The 17136-nt window shown below is 45.7% G+C and overlaps 1 protein-coding gene across 1 annotated transcript in view; it reads right to left on the bottom strand.

Moving 5' to 3' along the window:
• The window catches only part of Epb41l4a (erythrocyte membrane protein band 4.1 like 4A), a 149449-nt gene that overhangs the window by 28229 nt on the left and 104084 nt on the right, over nucleotides 1-17136 (bottom strand). The window contains exons 8-10 of the mRNA XM_055625702.1: nucleotides 16274-16365; nucleotides 15748-15825; nucleotides 10501-10622 (exon numbers count right to left, since the gene is read on the bottom strand). Coding sequence (XP_055481677.1) covers nucleotides 10501-10622; nucleotides 15748-15825; nucleotides 16274-16365 — 292 coding nt within the window. The remainder of the gene's footprint in view (nucleotides 1-10500; nucleotides 10623-15747; nucleotides 15826-16273; nucleotides 16366-17136) is intronic.

The raw sequence follows: 17136 nt of genomic DNA, 5'->3' as shown, positions 1-17136 counted from the left end.
CACATAAGCAAGTCGAGATGCAAAGTACTGTTCTACATAAGGGGTCGCACTAACATCGCAAGGCTCCTCTAAGCACCACAAATTCAGCAGTGACACACTGTGAGCAACTATTCTGAATATTCTATCAGGTGACAAGTCCGCCGGGTTCTTCAATTTTGTTTTAAGTCAAAATGGGGAAATGACTTAGGAAAGGATATGTTACTTTCTAGTTAGAATCATCTACTTCCCCAACACCAACCAAGGAAGTGTAAAGACACGGAGGCAACAGATTTCAGATGGAAAAGATCTCTATTTTCCCTTGTAAACTATGAGAAGATCAACTGCACGGGGCACACTGGACACAAGAGCCAGCATGTCTAGTACCACAGATTTCTTTCAGAAAAAAAAAAAAAAAAAAACTAGAAATCGATTCAGTCTAAACTACTTGTGGCCTAAAAAACCCTCCATGATGTATTTCCCACTGTTCTGACACGACAGGTGACCTCAAACAGAGCCCTTTAGAGGTGAACAGGAGAAGCAAGGGGTCACTCCCTACTCCATCCTGCCCCCACAGATCAGGGAGCAGACACAGATGGGGGGAAGAGGGGAGAAGTGAAGTGGAGAGAGAGGGGTTCCAAAGACTCAGACAGGGATCCTGGAGTAAAAAGTAAAAAACAAACATTTTTTATTATATATACATACCTCCACTATGAACCTAGGGGTGGATGAAAATATTATTATGTTTTCTTCCTATTTACTCCGCCCCAGCAATTGCTTATACCAACTAGAGAGCTACTGAGTTATTACGAGTCCTTCAAAAATGGCTCCTTTGCAATATCACCATAGATTACCTCCAGCCACATTTCAAACTCCCCTCCTCTCTTTTTCCAAGGGTTTCCTTGCTCTCGTTTGTTGAGATGTAGCCACAGCTGACCTCCAGCTCACAGAGATCCGCCTGCCTATGCTGGGATTAAAGGTGTGACCATCATGCTTGGCCTTTGTTAAAGACTTTCATCTCGTTTTTTTCCTTCTTTTTATTTATTTGTGTGTCTGAGGGTGTACACCCCAGAGGCAAGGAGGCCTGTCAAGGGCCTGGTGAACCACGGGGTGCTGGCATCCCAACCCCTGTCCTCTGACCAGCGCCTGCTCCTAACTGCTGAGTTACCTCTCCAGCCCCTCCCCTGGTTCTAAATGCTGAAGTATGCCACTTGAAAAACAGCTCTGTTCCTCCTCTTTGCCTGTTTACCCATTGCTAGCTGGTATAATGATCCTGAACCTCCCAGTCTCGGTTCTCTCATCTGCAGAAAGGGGTACCACCAAGTATTTACACAGCGAACAAGAGGATTAAACAATACAATTTATAGGAAGTCCTCGGCATGGCATCTGCAAGCACTAAATAGTTGCCTTGCGTCTGTATGTCTGAACTTGCATAGGTTAGTGGCTGTGTTTTGTTTTATTTCTTTTCTTTTTTTTTTTTTTTTTTCTGCGTGAAAAAGGGTCCCCTGCCACAGAGGTGCTCAATGAATTCTCCTTAAATAAGGAGGAGAGCCTAAAAGGTATCCTTTGTGGTAATTCCACTAAATTTAAGGCTTGAACGTGAGCATATAATAGGTTTTCAGTTTTCCTTGCTTTCCCAATTTGCGTAGCTATGCTTGGAATTCCAAGCACTCACAGAGAGAACACTCTCCTTTCTCAGAACACGTCTAATCAGACTGGCCCTAGGTTAACACATCTTTTCCACGGTACACATAAGCATCAGCTTCAAGGCACAATAGAGAAGGGCGTGAACAAAGGGAAACAGCCTTGAACAAACACTTCACCCTGGCATAATGGCTCAGCTCAGTAAGGCCAGCACTCCAGAGTCTCAGACAGGAGAAGCACAAGTTCAAAACCACCTTGGACTAGCACAAACTGACTTCCAGTTGACTGACTGGCTGTTCCTTCACAAATCAGCAGGTACAAGTGCTTGGCGCCAAGCTGGAGAAACCGAGTTCAATGCCTGGAATCCGCACGGGGGGAAGAGGCCCGACTCTCACATGTTGTCTCCTGACCTCGCACACAGCGTACTAGGACGCAGCTCCCTCGTCCCTGACACAGGCACAGACGTCACAGAGATCTACTGAAGCTGGCTGCATCTGTTGATGTGAGAAATCCCACACCAGGGGAACCAACTCCCCACACTCACCAGGGCGCTTCTGGCCTCAGTGATTGCGGCTGCTGTGTCTCCTGCCACACCTCCTCTCCCCAAACCTACTGTAGCTACCCTGAACTCAGGGAACTCAAGACATTTTTCATTTTAAAAACAAGAACCAGGGCGAACAGAGCTATGCAAATGCATCCTGTCCAGACATCAGGGTCTGAAGAAAATTCGAGCACAGTCTTAGAGTAAGCCAGAGCTGTAAACCTCACATGCTACCTACTCCAGAATACTTTCCCCCAAAACAGGACTTCAAACAGCTTGAAAACACCCTTTCACCGCTGCCTGGGGAGAAGTGTGGCACGCTGGGATTATATTTAACTAAGGGAGCATTTTCCTAACTTGAAATCAAGGTACAGCACCCTGACAACAAGCGGGTACCCAGGCAGAGCCAATCCCAGCAGCTTCCAAAGCACAGGCAGGTTCAAGAAGGGGCGGGTCCATAGCTGTGTGAGCACAGCTGTCAAAGGCAAACACAGACTACACAAGCCTCCCAGGAGCCACGTCAGTCCTCACCCGGAGGGACAGTGCTCATTTCTAACCAGGAGCCAACCAAAGAGGTAAAACGTCAGGGTCATCCGGTCAATTTTAACGGAAAGAATAATTTCAAAAGCGATACGGGTGCAAAGGTTGTAACAGTAATATATCTTGGCAACAAGGATTTCATTTAGCCTTCAAGGAGGACCTAAAGAATCTGCTAAAATGGTTTTTGAAATATAAAATGCTACATGGTTCCAATAACAAAACGTATATTTAAATTATTTTCGGTTACCTTACTTATTTTGCCTGCGTGCACGAATGTGCACCGCGTGTGTGCCTGGTGTCCGATGAGGCCAGAAGGGGGCATCAGATCCCATAGACTGAAGTTACTCACAGTTGTGGGGCTGAGAATGGAACCTGGGCCCTCTTCACCACGGAGCTGACTCTCCAGCCCCACAAAGATATATCTGACTGTTTGGGGTGATAGTTTTCACAGATCTAAGAGGCTTTTGAAGTGGCAACAATTATACACACAGTGTTATTTTCCCTGAAGTCTTTTATAGCTTTTTCCATGTTTTTTCCTTCTAACTGAGTCAGGTAAGCCAGCGAACATAAGCGAGAACTTTAGGGAGAAGAGGAGTCCTTAAAGTTTACATGTCCAATTCCTTTGTTTTATGGACAACGGGATGAAAGCCTCTGCTGTAACGTCTTGTTACCGTTAGACCATTATTTTCTGCCATATGCTTTTCTCCAATTCCTTTTTCCTTTTCTTCACTCACCACTTTATGCTTTCCCAGTGGGAAGGCTTGCACAATCAGGCAACGAGCAACCTAAATTCTCCTCAGAGAATTCCTACACTCAGGCTGGAAACAAAGCAGATACCCAGATCTGGACATTACCTCTGCAGATTACCTGATTCTAATCTGTGGCATCGGAAGAGCACAGCCCGACTCACATTCCATCCAAGACAAAGTTAGCATCGGGTTAATTCTAAGAAACCAGCTCCACGGCCACCACATAACTGCCTAGGTCAGAGTGCTTTGTTCTAAAGCCTTGGGAAGAGAATTAACACTGATGTCTTCCTTTTCCTGTCCTTGGCTGACCCAGAGGAGACAGACAAACATAAACAAACGAAGAGCCCAACAGGTGTGAGGGCTAGCGTGTCCTCATCTTTTCCTCGTCTCCTTCCTCTCACTTTTTCCAGTCCCTAGCCCAGAGGAATCTTAATCCAGACAGCCCCCCAGCTAAAGAACCAGTTACCCTCAGGTTCTTTGCCTGCAACATAACCTACTTCCGGCCCTGCAGGTCCCCTTCCTCCCCTGGAATAAAGACCGGCTGTGTGAGGCGCTGTTCGAAATCCTCTCTAACACCAGAGCTGAGTCCTCCCTGCTCAGTAACTCTACCTCTCTGAGCCCGCCGACCTTTGACCTTCATCCTCTCCTTTTTTGCTGGCTTCTTGACACTGGACGCATCCCTGACACTGCAGTTTTGTAAAACTGGTCTAATAGTGTCCCATTTCTTGCTCTATGAATCTGCATGCTTTCTAAAATAGTATCAGTGTCCTCCGTTCAGAGCCTTTGGAGATTATCTCTATTGGAAAAATAAATGTATGTCTGAAACCGTTTTCCCAGTATACTGCGTTCCTGACAGTTATCTGCTGGGCTTTTTAAAGTAACAACACAGAAAAAGATTAAACAAAATTCAAGTAAAATAGATCTCCCTCTCATTCTCCATTTGCTCAGAAACACTTTCCCTATATAGGCCACCACTGTTACTGGCTTGCAATATACCCTGCCTGATTAGGTCTGCACCCACACCCCACACCCACCCATGATTTCTCTATGTCTTTTCATACAACAGGCACGTAGGAGTCACCACCGGGGCCCAAGCTGCCTTGTCCTCTCCTCCATTTCTTGCCTGTGCTGTATCCCAAAGATTATTCTACACACTCATGACAGCCACGTTTGCTCTGGGTACCCAGACAAGTCCATGCTCCAGCTCTCTAACCTAAACACTCATGGTTATAGCGTCTTCTAATAGAAATGACTGGACGCCACCTGTAGAGCTCAAGTACAGAGCCAGGCACACGGGCATGCTCACTAAACGGTAGTTACCAGCATTCTCTTCCCTTGGAGGGCTCCTTGTGGAGTCTGGCCTTCCACAGCAACTATGATAGGGCTGTGGCGTCATGCCAGAACAAATTCAAACCCTGTTCTCAGATTTCTTTTGACAGATATACAGCCCCGGACATGGCGTGCATCCCTAGGTCGGCTTCCGACTACTGGGCATTTAGGAAGTTAGGATGTCCCAAGACAGCTGGAGGCATCTCCCGGCCATGGGCCAGGTCAACCATTTATCCCAGCTCTGCCCAAAAGGGATCCCAAAGAGGCAGTTCACAACCGAAAATGTCACTCATTCAGCACACAGTTTTTCTAAATGAAGTTAATGACTGATATTTTAAGTTTTGAGGAGTACTCAAAAGTATCCAGGTTTTAACACTTCCTAAAAAACCAGAAGATTCATGAATAAATAGTGGGTCTGCTCTGCTGAGCACAAACTGCTGCCATGGCCCAGGCAGAGGCTGTCTGCTCGCATACACCCATCTCAAGGATCCTCACCCAACTCCATTTTCATATCCTTTGGTCCTTTCATGCTCCTTTCGCAGAGCCAGAGAAGTAATGATATTGTCTCGCTTAAAAACATTATTTTACGTGTATGAATGCTTTCCTGCATGTATGTGTGCATGCCATGTGCAAGCCACGTGTACATGGAGGCCAGAAGGCGGCACTGGACTCCCTGCAACTAGAATTACAGATGGGTTCTAAGCTGCAGCGTGGACACAGGGAACCAGACCCCATCCTCTACAAGAGCAGCAGGTGCTCTTCACCACCGAGTCATCTCTCCAACTCCCCGACTTGCTCCTCTGTGACCTAGATGACACTGCGGCTCCCGTGTCCTTCAGCGGGCTATTTCTAAGAAGTCAAACACCTCCCCAGGGAACCACAGCACGGCTGACAGGCCTCACCACTATCTCCCTTCTAGCTAATTCTGGGTCCTACCTAAACATTCTGTCCCCGTGTCCTACTTACAGCAGACACTTCTGACAAGAATCCACCTGTCTGAGTTGCCAAGACCTTATCTGAGACAGGGCTGTGAAAACACGCGTATCTCCTGCCTGCCACCTCCCTTCCTGCTCCACACACCGGGGCTCTCTGCGTGGAGGCAGCTCTGATTTGCAGGAATGCTCTGGCTGCCTGCCCTGGCACTGAGCTCGTCTGGGTGGGGCAGCAGGCTTCGGGGTGCAGAATCTTAACTCTGGAATGTACTTCCTCGTAGAGGTGCCAAGGCCTAAGCTTGGCAGCTTCTAAACACAACGACCTTTAAGCTACCAGACATTTATTATTCCTGACTGAGAGATGGATGCAGGGTTCTTTGAACTCACAGAGGGCTGGGGTTCAGGTTAAGTGGGGTAAGTCATCTGCTCAGACTGAACTGTTTTCCCTTCTGAAAGAATAAAAGACCGTCTTCTAAAGCTAAAAATTGGTGCACTGCAAGCTAAAAGCATAAGCTAGCAAGAACTAACCATCCCAGCTCTATTGCAAACTTGTTAATTATTCGAAAATGTGAAGTGAGAGGTGAGACTATATGCTGATAAATCCAAAAACTGTAGTTCTAAAACTTTAGTGGGCATATTAATAGAATTCAACCTATAAAAAAACAACAGCTGGAAAAGCAGCATGTACTCCTAAGTGCTAATCCACCTCTCCAGTCTTCCAAAATAAAAATTAAAAAGAAACCCGGGATATAGTTCTGTAAGCATGCGGACCTGGGTTCAATCTCCAAATACTGTGAAAATAAAGAATCGGTTTCTGCCATTTTAATTGTCAAAGTTTTCAAGATGCTTTAAATAACTATAGCAAGGTTATTTATTAAGGTCATACTTTTGCTTACTTTTAGCCAGTGAAACATTTTAAGTTTCCCCTCCCAGCTCTAGGGATAAAAATCCAGGGCCAGATGCACTTTAACACTGCACTGTATGACCAGCCTCGTTTAAAAAAAAAAAAAAAAAAAGTTAGCAAATGGGAACTACCATTTCTTTCCCAGGCAGTTAGTGCCGACTATGTCCAAGCAACAGAGGCGTGAATGAAAGGCTGCGCTGGGAGGGACAGCAGCGGGCAGGCTGGCAAGGTGGATTCTCTGAGTTTGGGATTCTAGGCCTAGGAGGCCTTATTGTAGACCCCATCCATCCGCCATCCGTTTCAGTCTCTCTCAGAGTTCCTTCACGGAGATGGTCCTCCTCCCCAGGCCCAGGGGTCAGGGGTCTGCCCAGGAACTCGTAGGACTAGAGGTCTGTCTTCAAATGTTTGCTTCGATTCAGGACCCCTACTCCCACCCCCACCTTTTCTTTCCCAGCAGTGTGGGCCCCTGGAAAGTGTGGGTGGCCGCACACCTATGTGAACACGGGCAGAGTTAATTAAACTCAGTGAGCTAAAATAAACAAGCAAAAAGTGACAAAGAGACACAAAAGGAGGACCTGAAGGTGGGGAGAAGTACTGCTTCAGAAGTACTATTCAGTGGGACGCTTGCTTATTAATCACAAGCACAGGAAAGAGTGCATGCTGGGATTTCATACTGCTCACATAAAAAGATATTACACTATATTAAAATAAAACACACGGGCAGCGTTAGAAGAGTAGATGTCTACACTGAATACACTGACTTCACTGAATTACCACGTGACGCAGGAAAGCTCTCTGGGTGACCTTGGACTGGCCCCGATCTCCTTGCCTGCTCTTTTCAGAACTGTGAAATGGGTGGGAAATGTCTCAAGAGGTATCTCACACCCAGCCCTCATTCCTGTGCCTCCCAGGGAAGGTGACAGGGTGAGAGAGAAAGGTCCTTCCCAGGACAGTCTGAGCTCCTCTCCTCTTCCCTGACTGCCAGATGCCTGTCAAAGCTTTAGCTTGGTGCCTCATGTGACCATCTGAATGCAGACTACAGTCACGTTGCCTTTCGGAGTCCCTCGGGTGTGGCAGAAGTGAGACAGGCTCAGTTAAGAGTCCACCTGCCCCATGAAGCTTTTAGGCACTGAGGGACCGGCTCACAGGGATTCTGGGCTCCTTTTGCTTCGAGCTTCTCACTGAAGTAGTAAGTAATACATCCATTTCATGTGACTGCCCCAGTGTGTGCTATCTCACTGGACTCAGGACCTGCAGGAGTAAAATCAGGACATGGAAGACCCACTCTGCAGCGATCTTGACCCGTCTTCGGAACCTCAGGCTCCTTTTCAGTAAAATGGGGGTCATAGCAAGGCACTCTTCCTGCAAATTTAACTCATGGTTTATTTTTGCCACTACAGAATCATCAGAAAGGATTGTGTCCCCAAGACTGGCAGGGGGAGACCTAAGGTCAGACAGATTAAATTGACTTTAGAAATGGTAAATGAGGTGTCATTCTTACATCCAGGAATCACTCAACATATTCACTCATTTCCCTCACGGGCTTGGTGTGAGAATGGATCAAAGCAGTGAATGATTGTCAAAATGATTCATCAAGTTGGGCTTGGTGGTGAATGCCTTTTAAGTCAAGCATTTGAGGAACAGAGGGAGGCTGATCTCCGTGAGATCAAGGCCAGCCTGGTCTACACAGTTCCAAGGACAACCAGAGCTATAAGAGACTCTGTCTTAGAAAGAATGCAAGGAATAAAGGAAGAAGTAAAAAAAGGAAAAGGAAGTAAAAGAAATGAAAGGAGGCAGGCAACACCAGCTCCCACACAATGGCTAGATATTGGTTCTTAACAATCCATTTCAAAGAACAAGGCAGGAAGATCCGAAAGAACAGGGTTCCTGTCCTCAAACAGAAAGCCCCCACCTCCCTGTAGCTCCTAGGACCATGTTTTACTGTGCTGTAAAATGGAAACAGGCCTTTTTCAGTGCCTTGCAGGTTTTCATGGGGCTTAAAGGAGAGGCTAAAGACTCGGAGAGGACCAGACAAAGCTTGGAGAGGCGCTTAGCAAGACAATTCTATGAGCTTTGAACACCAACCGTCCAAACTGACTGGGCGGCTTTATTAAAGAAGTGGTATGTATCAGCAATGTCCACCCACAGCAAAACAGAAAGACCAACAAGCAATAGAATGAATACTCGGCCTTTGGTGCTCCATATATAATGATAAAAAGAACCAAGCCCCCGAAGAGCACAACCCATGACCTAGTCACACGGCATTAAAAACATGTAAAATAGATGTGCTCAGAAAAAGGCTATACAAACAGCAAAGTTACAGTGAAAAAATAAACAGTTTTCATGAGCTGAACAAGGATTTCTGACTGGGGAGATGGGATGGTGACGATATGATTAAACTTCATACATGCATACACATACCCATGACCAAACATGGATGTATATCTGTGATTTCACGTACTTCTTTTTTTAATTAAATTTTATTTTTATATATTAATTACAGTTTATTCACTTTGTATCCCAGCTGTACCCCCTTCCCTCATTCCCTCCCAATCCCATCCTCCCTCCCTCTTCTCCTCCCAAGCCCTTCTCCAAGTCCACCGATAGAGGAAGTCCTCCTCCTTTTCCAACTGACCCTAGTTTATCAGGTCTCATCAGGACTGGTTGCATTGTCCTCCTCTGTGCCTGGCAAGGCTGCTCCCCACCCTCTGAGGGAGGTTATCAAAGAGCTAGCCACTGAGTTCATTTCAGAGGCAGTCCCTGTTCCCCTTACTAGGAAACCCACGTGGACACTGAGCTGCCATGAGCTACATCTGTGCAGGGGTTCTAGGTTATCTCCATGCATGGTCTTTGGTTGGAGTATCAGTCTCAGAAAAGACCCCTGGGCCCAGAGATTTTGGTTCTGTTTCTCTCTTTGTGGAGCTCCTGTTCCTCTCCAGGTCTTACATACTTCTGTATTATGTTTCATGATAAGACTAATGGACAGTAATTTAAAAAAAGCAGTTCTGGGCTCCATACAATTATACGAACAATGCTTTATTATTACAAAAAAAAATAAACTTTTATTAGAAATTATTTTGGTTCAATCTCAGAGCCATTAAATTAGGAAAATACTCACTTCTTAAGACTCCTCCCAAAACAAAGTGCAGTCATTAAGGAAGGCATGGGAAGTTATTCAAGGGGCTGCTCTGTCTGTGTACTGCAATTATTGATCACTACCCAGGTGTGGTCATGTGGGTAATCCCAGCGCTTGGTCAGTGGAGGCAGAAGATCAGGAGTTCAAGGCCAGCCTTGTCTACATAGTCCAGGCCAGGCTAGGATATATGAGACCCTGCTCCTCCAAAATACAGAAAATGATAATACAACAATAATGCTGAGTAATAATAGTTACTGATGGTTTGAAACTTTCCAGAGTCAAACTAAAATTTCTAGTCTCGGGAACAGAATGACTAGAGCAAGGGAGATGGCCGAGTGGCCAAAGCATCTGCAGTAGAGGTGTGAGGACCCGAGCGTGAGCCCTCGGTGACAAGTAAGAGCTGGGTGTGACCGAACACCTGTGATCCTTGTGTTCATACAGAAATCGGGGGGAGGGGGAAAGGCAGAGTCAGGACGATCCCCGAAAGTTCACAGGCCTGCTAGCCTGGTATATGCAGCTATGAGCAAGCAAACGAGACGGAAAGGGAGCACCAACACCCCAAGTCGCCCCAACTTCCATGTGTGCTCCCACATACACACACGCACATACACACACACATTGTGCACTTAACATACAGTAAGAAATAAAAAGGTCACATAACTACAGTCACCCCCTTGAACCGGTTTCCCACACCAGCCTCAAAGAAAGCACTCGATCATTTGGATGCCCTGGGCTCTTTGACTACTCACCAGCTGGCTGTGTTTGTGCTACCCTCTTGGGGTAAGTCTTGCTTCGACTTCTCACCACGATCTGATTGGGCCGGGGAAGTTGGATGGAAAGATCTCGGCTCATTTGCAAGGCTGTCCTGCCACTTGAAAAAGGAGACATTTTTTGATCAGCGAAAGTAAAACCAGATGGCCACAGAATTGAACACAGTCCAGTCTGAGTATCTCGGGCGGGGGAGGCACAGATTCAACAGGCCATAAGCCTGCAGAGGCCTTTAATTGATGTCCATTCTTCTACTGACCACGAGAGCAGCACTAAAGGAAGGGAGAGATTTACACTGGGTGAAAACAAGAGTTTGCCGAGGAACCAGCAGGAAGGGAAGGTTTCCCAGAGGTTAGGCTTATGTCAGGTGGAAGGACGGGTTAGAAATAGAGGCTGCTGATGGCCTTGAGGTCCGCAGCTGACCACTAGAGAAGTCATGGTGGGTGAACCATGCAACAGGTAATTCTACAGGACGGCCCCAGGCCGTGCTCACACAGCAAGCAGGAAGGCATCGTCCGAAATACCAGCGGGATTTGTTTTTGCTGAGCCCTGGCACATATCTCCTCACTTAAGAAACCATGCTTCCAGGGAGAGAGACAACAAGTGTGGGGGCCCACACAGGCCTGCTTTTCCAGAGATCATGTGAGGATTTGGAGCCCAAGCTTAATTCCCTGGGCTAGCATTGTGATTTCAATATCACACACACACACACACACACACACTACACATGCACGCACAAACACACATGTAGCACGTCCCGCATATCCAACACATCTCACATACATGTATGCACACACGTACACAAAAGCTTGTATGTTGAAGGTCTGGCCTCCATCCGGCGGCCCACATGAGAGGTGACTAGGCTGTGGAGTTAATAGTCTCATCGGTGGGTTAACCTGTTGGCTACTTTGCAGCCCAATCGACTGCTGGACGGTGGGGCATGGTTGAAGGAAGCAGATCACCGAGCTGTGCCTTTCGAGGGAGCATGCCTACGTCTAGACCAGACCTCTCCGTCCTGCCCTCTCCTTCCCCTCACACCCCCACCCTCTTTAGCATGAGATCATCACTCTGTCCCACCACACACTCTCACTACCAGATGTTTCTACCCAGGGTCCAAAGCTATGGACCCAGCTAACCTTCAACAGAAATCTCAGAAACCATAAACCAAAATAAACCTCTCCTTTAGCTTGGATGCATCTATGTGCAGAGGCTCTTTTTCTGGAAAGCTTAAAAAATTCCATAGAGAGACAAGACTCCATTATTATTCGGGGCATCGAGACTAGGTCTACCTACTCCAGACTTTTTCTGCTGTCAAAAAGGCTTGGCTAATACATATCTCCCTGCACAGAGGAAAAACCATTGTCACAAATATATAACTAAATGTGCAGACCACTTGGACATTTTATACATGGGATTATACTTTATTACTCATTTTTTTCTTCATAGCTTCCCTCTCAGGAGCAAAGGAAAGAAAAAATAACTCCCAAGATTAATAAGACTGTGGTCCAGAAATGTCCAGAAATGTCAACTGATCTTCCAGAGGCCTAGAACAGGCTTCAGACTCCCCATCTGGGCAGTACAGATCAGTCGGCAGGCATGGAAGAACAGAACACTTACCTATTTAATTTGAAATTTTAAGCCTCGTGGAAAACTCAGGTCTGCCTTTTCCTAGCCATTTAGTCTTTAGGGTTTTGTTTGTTTGTTTTTAAAGATCTCTGCAGCCCCCTTTTCATCATCAATATTACACTGTACCTCTTCTTAGAGAATGCCCTTCTCTGTGGTTTCAAGTAATGGGCACATACTCATGAGAGTCCCCACTTCCATGCCTACTCACACCCTGGCAATGTGTTGTCTCTATTCTGGCTGGCAAAGCCACAGTGCTTCTGCATCAAAGTGAAGAGAGAGAAATAACAGGGGAAGGTACCTGGCTTCAGATACCAGATTCCATGCTTACGGGTCCTCAGCTTAATTACTTTCCCAGGGGAGCGCTCCAATTTCTATCCTATAATTGAGGACATGATACCTCTGTGGTGGGCCACTGTGTAGACAAAATAAGCAGTGTTGGGTAAAGCAGCTGACACCGGGGTGCAGATCCGAGAACGGGGTCTTTCCTCCACACATGAAACTCAAGAGCTCCTATGGTTCACTCCTACACAGAGGATGCTGCTTCCCAGGCCTCCTAGGAAGTTCCTGCAACTTGTTCTCTCAAAGAGCTTAACAACAGCTAAGAAGAAAGGCTAATTTTCAGAGACTCCAATAAGAAGATATCAATATGTCACAAGATGCTTAATTAGTCAAAGATTTAATCAATCTCCATTTCAGAATGCTGGTCCCTCAAAATAAAAACAAGAGAATCAAAACATCAGACTAACTTTAGCTCAGCCTTCTTCCCAATTTACATTGAAAACCTGACTGTACCACATCACTTAAAATGTTTGGTTTTTCCCCTTCTTACGTCATGACTAGTTTCCCTAAAAGAGCCCATGGGAAAACATGCAGCGCGCGCACACACACACACAGGCATCCACACTCACACACTGAGGCTCCTTTGCCTCTATCTCACAGCCTGCAAGAGGTGACTATTTTAATCCAGAACTATTTCCCTTCGGGGTATCTCTGGATTACTTTAACAAAGAGGTGGGCACGTGATACTGGTTAAAAGGTGTTAGTTTGCCAACTCTTGACACTAAACAGCCTGAATTACTGACCATCCAGCAATCAGACTTGTCCTGCTTGACCTCTGACCAGACAGATGAACTGCCTCTCTCCCACAGGTGGCGTGTAGTTAGTGCTTTTTACACACAAATAAATAGATTTGGGTTCCATTAAGATTTACCAGGCAGTTAGCATTCCCCATGAAAGCAGAGCAGATTTTGCAAAGCATCCAATTCTGCAAAGGTTACCTTTAATTGCTTTCTTGGAAAAAAGCTATATTTAATATGCAAAATCCAATGAAAATAATTTCTAATAGTAATTCCCAGTAGCCATAAGATTTGCATTTCAATAAACTTGAGAAATCAGGTATGGCTATATTTGTAGAAGCCAACTAGCTCCAGCATATGTTAAACAGCACGATTATAATTTTAATCATCTAAACACTAATAAGACAGATGCCTTCACACTAGCTGCAAGTCTGTTGACAAGGAGACAAATTTAAGCATGTTCTCTCTAGCCTTGGCAATACAATGATTGGAAAAACAGCAAAAACAAAACACCCGGTGTTACCCATTCTTTTCAGAATGAAAGTACTAGCTTCTTAAATATCTCATAATATATTCTTGTCTAAGGAAGAACTCTGAAAACCTGAAGGCTAAATATTAACACATCGACAAAAACCTTCATACAAAGTCAAAAGTACCTGGAATAAATAATACTTTTATTTTAAGTCACAAAGGGAGTAAATGCTCTACCGGATATCATATTCACAGGAAGTACTAGACATCTACTGTTGATCATTCTTACTGGTTGGCTCTTCTCTCAGATTTAAGACTTCAGAGTGGGTCATTAAAAGGAAAGAATTAAGGCCTGGCATACTGCAGTCTTGCAAACCCAACTTTCTTTTTGAATGTCCTGTGGAAGTATTTCATCCCGTAATGTCCCTTGCCATCTCCTGGTGACATTTCTGCACCCTGCTTGGCTTCTCTGGGCCTGGGGGCCTACTTCTCTGCCTAAGTAAACTGAATCTCTTTGATGGCAGAGAGGTCAGAACTGAGTTTTTGTATATCTGGGGCCCTAACAGCCTTTCTTGAGCACCGCACCTCCACACTGAACAGAAGGGACTGAAAAACAAACAAACATACAAAAAAAAGCTTCTTCGAAATACAGAGCTCACTCCCACTTTTAAGGTGAGCATTAAAGAAAGAGCAGAGACTGAGGGAACGGCCAACCAGTGACTGGCCCAAGGAGACCCACCCCATGTGAGACAGCTAACCCCTGACACTATCAATGACGCTCTACCATGCTTGCAGGAAGGAGCCTAGCATAACTGCCTTCTGAGAGGCTTCCTCCAGCAGCTGATGGAAACAGATGCAGAGACCCACAGTCAAACAATAGGCCAAGCTCTGGGAGTTCTGTGGAAGAGTGGGAGGAAGGACTGAGGGAGCAAGAAGGGTCAAGGACACCACAAGAAGACCTACAGAATAAACTGACCTGGGCCCATGGGGGCTCACAGAGACTGAACCACTAACCAAAGAGCTTGCCTGGGCTGGACCTAGAACCTTACACATACATAGCAGATGTGCAGCTTGGTCATCCTGTGGGTCCCCTACCAATGGGAGCAGGGGCTGTCTCTGACCCTGTTGTCTGCCTTTGGAGCCCTTCCCCCTAGCTGGGCTGCCTTGTCTGGCCTCCGTGGGAGGGGATGTTTAGTCCTGCTGCAACTTGAGGTGCCCAGGTGGGTTAGTACCCCTCGGAGGCCTCCCCTTCTCTGAGAAGGAGAGGGGGAACAGGGTGAGGGGGTGTGAGAGCAGGACTGGGCGGAGAGGAGGGAGGGGGCTGGGATCAGGCCGTAAGGTGATTAAGTAAAATTTTAAAAAAAAGAAAGGAAGAAAGAGCTAAGCGCCTAGCTACATGGTGGTCAAAGCTTTCTTCACACAAGCTGGGCCTGATTATCAAGGGAAAGCACAAGCCATGGAGCCATGAATCCCACTGCTTCCTAGCTGGGTTACTGTGAAAAGTCCCCTGAGCGTCCGTTTCCCCATGTAGAAAATATCACAGAAGACCACGATGACTAGCTGAAGCAGCAGAGAGTATTAAACATAAAGACACAGCACTCAACAAAGGGAACATGCAATTAGCGTCACCATAAGCCGGTTTTATACATACGTAAGTTCTGTGCGTAAAGACTGGTAGACTATAAATGACACAGTGTTCAATACGGGATCAACTGAGTATTCTAACATCACAACCAGTCAACTACAATCCAGGATATCTGCTTTGTTTCATAATCACAGGACATAATTGGAAATAACTGGTAATTACAGCAAGATGAAATCCTGAACGTAATAAATTCTACTGTGCTCTAAAAGCCCATAAACTTTACATAACTAATGGTGATGTTAAATACATTTAAAACTGGAAAATCATTTTTGTCAGGAAACATTTATTTACACAGCACATTGGCCTGCTGGGGGAAAGAGCGCACAGATTTCATTATGCCTATATGTAGATAACTGAATTAAAAATTTATTTACATGTACAAACCCCAAGGAAGGAAAAATGTCATTTACCTGTACCGATGCTTATAACTTATGGACCCAAACTTGCTGAGTTTTCTTGACAATGAATTCGACTCTGTTTCTGGCATTCTAATTCATTTTAAAAAGAAAACCAAAGACTTGTAAATACAAGTGCTTATACAACATTTGAACACAAAGCTATATACAGGGAACTATTTAATAGAGATAGCCAAAATATTTTATTTATTCCACACACTAGGAGGAATAACAGTCAGCTACTAAGATTTATTTTTAAAAGCTGGTGTGGTGGCATACCTCGCAGGTGCTAGGCAGGTTCTGAGCTTTTCACAGTTTCTAAAAACTATCCCTGAATCTTTCTCACGGTGCAAGCAGGGATCTACCAGAACATTAGTATAAACATAGATGTTCACACACACACATGAATGATGAGCATCAGTGCAACCAAGAGGATAAGGAGCCAAATAAACTAAAGAAACATTTCTACATTCACAGAAACAAAACCCAAACACAACCTTCATTTACCGCGACAGGGGACAAACCCGTTCCATTAGCACACCTGAAAAACGTGTGGTGCTCCACACTGCACTTCCAGAGGTGCTTGCAGGCAGTTTTGCTTCGAGCCTCAAAAAAGAACGAGGTTTCGTTACACTGAAAGAGACAGGGAGAGAACACCGATTACTGGCCGTAACACGTAATACTCTTTGCATGGCAGCAGCCCTCCGTGAGGGACCAGAAACTCAAGTAACAGAGATTAACACTGAAATAGAGCTATTTTGGGGGAAGACTGTATTAAAAATTACTTTCCAGGCCACGCAGTGATGGCACAGGCGGATCTCTGAGAGGTCCAGGCCAGCCTGGTTTACAAATTGAGTTCCAGGACAGCCAGGGCTACATAGTGAACCCCTGTCTCAAACAAACAAACAACAGTTACTTTCCACTGGCTACAATTATGAAACATAACTTCTATTTAAATCTCAGTGCAGCTGCCTTTATTATGGCCTTCTGCAACACGTCATGACTGTGGACTAGCCAGACAGCAGTACAGGAATCCTACAAGACTGCCCGCCATAAGCAGCCACTGTGCACACAAAACACTGTGCAATTCAGTTCCCAAGAAAGAGGAGAGGCCCCCACACACAGTCCCAAACCCACACTTCAGGGACGAAGAAGTCGCCCTTAACCTCTGTCTGGAGTCTCAGGAGCAACCGGTGAGAGCGGCATCCTCCGCTGCGCTGAACCCTCAGGTGGATACAATTAAATGATGTGGCAGATGCGGTGTCACGTGATGGGTGCACAAAAACCTTCCATTGCCATTTTAATCTAGTGGCTATTTGATACGTGACAAACCGAGAACACGGTAAAAGTAACTCTCGTGTGTGTGTGTGTGTGTGTGTGTGTGTGTGTGTGTGTGTGTGTGTG

Source organism: Psammomys obesus, unplaced genomic scaffold (genome assembly GCF_907164565.1).
Source record: "Psammomys obesus unplaced genomic scaffold, mPsaObe1.curated_primary_1811, whole genome shotgun sequence".
Lineage (NCBI taxonomy): Eukaryota > Metazoa > Chordata > Mammalia > Rodentia > Muridae > Psammomys > Psammomys obesus.
The sequence above is the reverse complement of the archived record's forward strand: the minus strand, read 5'-3'. Positions and strand labels throughout refer to the sequence as shown.